Below are 6,000 nucleotides of genomic sequence, written 5' to 3'. Positions count from 1 at the left end.
ACGACAATCAGATATTTTTTATTACTGGCGCTAAAATACAGCCTTCAGAATAATCATCTCTCCATTATTTATTGTTAGATTTTAATTTTCAGGATTACAAATGAAAAATCATATTGTTACTGCCCTTGTGTAGTTAAAGAAAATTTTATTTTAATTTTGTTATAAAAGACCTGGAAGCTGCTTTAAGGGGGCGAAACATACTACAGTATACTTAGAGGTACACAAGGGAGAAATATTAAAAAATAAAACTTACTTCTCACCATATAAATTAGAAAATGGATCGTATTTGAAGTAATAAATAAAAAAAAGTTTATTTTAAGCATACCCTATTTTATTGTTAGTTATAGTTTTCATTTAGTCTTTTGATAATTTCATAAATTACAAAATTACACAGATGAAATTTAACTGGGGATCCTGACCGTCAGAATTGATCAATTACATACATATTATTAATTTTATCTGGAATATAAATCTAAAATTTTTCTTTGATATCATCAAGCTTTCTCAAAAAATAACATAAATAATTTAACTTATTTGTTAGACCAACCAGTGCGGGAAAATGTATATATAGATGCTACAAACATATACGACACTTAACAAAGACATATCACCTTACCTTCTGACATAATCCAAATTATATATAATGTTGGTGCTTCTCAAACAAATAATTAGTGTAAGGTTTTTCTGTACAAATTCTTACTCAGCCTGCTGGCACACATACGTATAGCCTCAATGCAAAAACTTTATTTTGTTAAAAATAAATATTTGCGTTTAAATCAGTAGTTAACAAGGCTTTCGTTGGTATCAAATTATGGATTAATATAATTGTAAATGCTTGTAAAAAAATTTTATCTAAAAAATTTAATTGTTTATAAGAAATGTTTTCTCAATGTTAAAAGATATAAATCATTAATAGCCAAAGTTCTATAATCCTTTAAAAGCGTTATAAAATGAACTTGCACATCATCAGCACTATAGTAGAGCACATGTTGAAGCTGTGTGATGACCTTGTGCAGCTGCAGCTTGCAGTCCAGGTGGTGCAGCAGCCAGCCGGTCAGCAGACCCACCACGTAGGGCCCCAGCCGGGTCCACGGCTTGTCATACAGTCGGTCGAACTGCCCCAGCGGCTCCTCGATACTGCACAACACACACACACCTCTCAACCCACGTGCCCCACCACTACTCCCGTGGCTGCAGAGGCAAGCAGCTGCAGCTTGCAGTCCAGTCCTTACAGAAGCAGGGAGGAAATAGAGATGTTCTTGCCATTGACAACCTCACTTCGGGCGTAACTCGACCATGCCCACAAGATATCGGCTAACAGCATCAGAACCCCAGCACCGGCTCTCGAAGACTCGTTGTTTATTCACTTTTCAGTGCTTCCCACCCAACACATCTGGACTACAGCAGCAGTGCCAGTGTTGTCACTGGCCCATGCTTCTCGCATACTTTCATATCCAACAACAGCAGAGTAACAACTCCAGTACCATCGGTTATAATAGTGTCATGTTATTGTTAGTTGATTATGCTTCTCACCCACTACTGTCTCTGATAACTGCAGCAGATACCACTGCAGTAGCACCGACTCTTAAAGCCTCGTATTGTTACTGACCAATGCCCCTCACTCATCACCATCTCCGACAACAGCAACCCACTGCAGCAGCAAAGGTTCTCAAAGTCTCTCTTACTTCTAGATCAGCGGAGACCTTTCTTATTTTTTTTTCATTTGTTGTATTTAAATATTTTAGTACTTATGCTATGTAGTTTAATGTAGCCTTATTTATATTTTTGTATCTATTCTGCCACCAGAACTGGATATCTAAGTGTGCGGTGCAGAGCGCGCCATGTTGCCTGCACACTCGGCGGGTTCCTGCCTGCAGTGCACAGTGCGCCTGGGACTGGCTCGGAGAGCAGAGTGCGCCATGTCTCCTGCACACTCGGCGGGTTCCTGCCTGCAGTGCACAGTGCGCCTGGGACTGGCTCGGAGAGCAGAGTGCGCCATGTCTCCTGCACACTCGGCGGGTTCCTGCCTGCAGTGCACAGTGCGCCTGGGCCTGGCTCGGAGAGCAGAGTGCACGTTGCGGCGAGGAACAGCGTGCAACCGTAACATGAACATGAGTTTATGGGGGGTTACACACTTTACATACGCATTTTAAATTATTTCCGTTTTGTTTGACCAGACATTGAACTTGGATTTTTGTATGCCAGCTAAAGCACTCCACCCCATTGGACGACAAACATGAAATTGATATTGTAAAAAAATTATTACACACTTTAAATGTAATATAACTTTCATTTGGGATAAGGTAATATGTTATGTGACGTTAAGAAGCTATTTTATGCGGCCGCATTTTAGATAGCTACTATTTTTTATGCAGAGAGTTTAGTAATAATAGTTAAGTGCAGCGGTAAAAATAATAATTTACAGGTATAAAACACAAGAATTGTTAAAAGATTTTTTTGCCAGAATATTGGTGTATAACACATAACGTTATGTATAAAAATGTTTGTATATTGCGTAAAATTTTTGCTTTTAAAGTTGCTGTTATCAATTTTGAGAATTTTCATTGGTGCTGGAAATTTTGCTCCGTTACATTTTGAAAAAATGACTTTTTTTAATTTTGGAATTTATGCTTTTGATTTTTTTTCTGTACCCTGTTCTGAGGGTAGAAAAACGTCCAGCAAAGGCGCGGATATAAGAATTATTATATATACATTTCAATGTCACGCAAAACAGACGCAAACTCCAGAAGAGAGGAGTTTCTTAAAGGTGAAGCTCCCAACGCCGAGAGAGTGCGACCTGACAGAGTTCGTGCCCTGGAGAATACAGCCTGAGAGAGGATCGCCCTCCCCCCCCCCCCACAAACTCCCTACTAAAGTGCACTAGGATATGAGAGGAACTGGAGGATGTTAAGACCTAAATAGGGGGGACACGTGACAACGGCCTGGAAAGAGGCACCACCATCAAAGACTTAAGAACTAGAAGTGGCTCGGACATATAGTACTCGAAGTGGCTGGCAGAAGGCGCCTCGAGCAGAGGCGTAGACATGGGGCAGGAACATGTGATGTACGGCCCGAGAGGTGGCGCTTCCTAATGTAGACAACGTAAGTGCAAGTGAAGGGGTATAACTGAAATGCGTTCAGACCAATTTACCAATTTGTGTTAAAGCTGTAGCGGCTGCTTGTTTCTGGCAATATGAATACCTGCTGGACATAGCTTGAAGCTGCAAGCAGCTACAAGTTAGTTGGTACTAGTTCTAGTTAATCTTCTACTGGCATCCTTGTCCTAACCTATTCATTTAACTCTGTATACAAGATATTGCCTTATTTCTGTGATGATGTTCCAACTCATACTGCCACTAACGGTATGTGTACTGACTGCCACTAACGGAAATACGCTGTGAGAAGGCACTGACCTGGGCACATGCTCGCTGTGGAGACTGATGAAGCCCGTCGTGACACACGAGCTGACAAGGAGAACCATCAGACTGCCTGCCGCCACCTTCAAGTACCTGCAACACAAGCCAGTTCTTACTACACGCTGCCTCATCACACAACTGTGTGCATTCACAGGACCAGCACATGTTCACTGAAACAGACTAGGTGGTAGAGACACACGAGCTGACAAAGAGAACCATCAGACTGCCTGCCGCCACCTTCAAGTACCTGCAACACAAGCCAGTTCTTACTACATGCTGCCTCATCACACAACCGTGTGCATTCACAGGATCAGCACATGGTCACTGAAACAGACCAGGTGGTAGAGACACACGAGCTGACAAAGAGAACCATCAAACTGCCTGCCGCCACCTTCAAGTACCAGCAACACAAGCCAGTTCTTACTACACGCTGCCTCATCACACAACCATGTGCATTCACAGGATCAGCACATGGTCACTGAGGAAACAGACCAGCTGGTAGAGACACACGAGCTGACAAAGAGAACCATCAGACTGCCTGCCGCCACCTTCAAGTACCTGCAACACAAGCCAGTTCTTACTACACGCTGCCTCATCACACAACCATGTGCATTCACAGGATCAGCACATGTTCACTGAGGAAACAGACCAGCTGGTAGAGACACACGAGCTGACAAGGAGAGCCATCAGACTGCCTGCCGCCACCTTCAAGTACCTGCAACACAAGCCAGTTCTTACTACACGCTGCCTCATCACACAACCATGTGCATTCACAGGATCAGCACATGGTCACTGAGGAAACAAACCAGCTGGTAGAGACACACGAGCTGACAAGGAGAACCATCAGACTGCCTGCCGCCACCTTCAAGTACCTGAAACACAAGCCAGTTCTTACTACATGCTGCCTCATCACACAACCATGTGCATTCACAGGATCAGCACATGGTCACTGAGGAAACAGACCAGCTGGTAGAGACACACGAGCTGACAAGGAGAACCATCAGACTGCCTGCCGCCACCTTCAAGTACCTGCAACACAAGCTAGTTCTTACTACTCGCTGCCTCATCACACAACCGTGTGCATTCACAGGATCAGCACATGGTCACTGAGGAAACAGACCAGCTGGTAGAGACAGATGAGCTGACAAGGAGAACCATCAGACTGCCTGCCGCCACCTTCAAGTACCTGCAACACAAGCTAGTTCTTACTACACTTGCCTCATCACACAACCGTGTGCATACACAGGATCAGCACATGGTCACTGAGGAAACAGACCAGCTGGTAGAGACACACGAGCTGACAAGGTGAACCATCAGACTGCCTGCCGCCACATTCAAGTACCTGCAACACAAGCCAGTTCTTACTACTCGCTGCCTCATCACACAACCATGTGCATTCACAGGATCAGCACATATTCACTGAGGAAACAGACCAGCTGGTAGAGACACATGAGCTGACAAGGAGAAACATCAGACTGCCTGCCACCACCTTCAAGTACCTGCAACACAAGCCAGTTCTTACTACATGCTGCCTCATCACACAACCGTGTGCATTCACAGGATCAGCGCATAATCACTGAGGAAACAGACCAGCTGGTAGAGACACACGAGCTGACAAGGAGAACCATCAGACTGCCTGCCGCCACCTTCAACTACCTGCAACACGAGCCAGTTCTTACTACTCGCTGCCTCATCACACAACCGTGTGCATTCACAGGATCAGCACATATTCACTGAGGAAACAGACCAGCTGGTAGAGACACACGAGCTGACAAGGAGAACCATCAGACTGCCTGCCGCCACCTTCTAGTACCTGCAACACAAGCCAGTTCTTACTACATGCTGCCTCATCACACAACCGTGTGCATTCACAGGATCAGCGCATAATCACTGAGGAAACAGACCAGCTGGTAAAGACACACGAGCTGACAAGGAGAACCATCAGACTGCCTGCCGCCACCCTCTAGTACCTGCAACACAAGCCAGTTCTTACTACATGCTGCCTCATCACACAACCGTGTGCATTCACAGGATCAGCGCATAATCACTGAGGAAACAGACCAGCTGGTAGAGACACACGAGCTGACAAGGAGAACCATCAGACTGCCTGCCGCCACCTTCAAGTACCTGCAACACAAGCCAGTTCTTACTACATGCTGCCTCATCACACAACCGTGTGCATTCACAGGATCAGCGCATAATCACTGAGGAAACAGACCAGCTGGTAGAGACACACGAGCTGACAAGGAGAACCATCAGACTGCCTGCCGCCACCTTCAAGTACCTGCAACACAAGCCAGTTCTTACTACTTGCTGTCTCTTCACACAACCATGTGCATTCACAGGATCAGCGCATATTCACTGAGGAAACAGACCAGATGGTAGAGACACATGAGCTGACAAGGAGAAGCATCAGACTGCCTGCCGCCACCTTCCAGTACCTGCAACACAAGCCAGTTCTTACTACTTGCTGTCTCATCACTAAACCGTGTGCATTCACAGGATCAGCGCATATTCACTGAGGAAACAGACCAGATGGTAGAGACACATGAGCTGACAAGGAGAACCATCAGACTGCCTGCCG

At 45.0% G+C, this 6,000-nt stretch overlaps 1 protein-coding gene across 1 annotated transcript in view; it reads right to left on the bottom strand.

Moving 5' to 3' along the window:
- Window positions 1-309: 309 nt before the first annotated feature.
- LOC134542677 (O-acyltransferase like protein-like) overlaps window positions 310-6,000 on the bottom strand; it is a 101,747-nt gene continuing 96,056 nt past the window's right edge. The window contains exons 11-12 of the mRNA XM_063387119.1: window positions 3,414-3,509; window positions 310-1,137 (exon numbers count right to left, since the gene is read on the bottom strand). Coding sequence (XP_063243189.1) covers window positions 870-1,137; window positions 3,414-3,509 — 364 coding nt within the window. The 3' untranslated portion in view covers window positions 310-869. The remainder of the gene's footprint in view (window positions 1,138-3,413; window positions 3,510-6,000) is intronic.

The sequence above is a fragment of the Bacillus rossius genome (assembly GCF_032445375.1).
Source record: "Bacillus rossius redtenbacheri isolate Brsri chromosome 9 unlocalized genomic scaffold, Brsri_v3 Brsri_v3_scf9_1, whole genome shotgun sequence".
NCBI lineage: Eukaryota > Metazoa > Arthropoda > Insecta > Phasmatodea > Bacillidae > Bacillus > Bacillus rossius.
The sequence above is the reverse complement of the archived record's forward strand: the minus strand, read 5'-3'. Positions and strand labels throughout refer to the sequence as shown.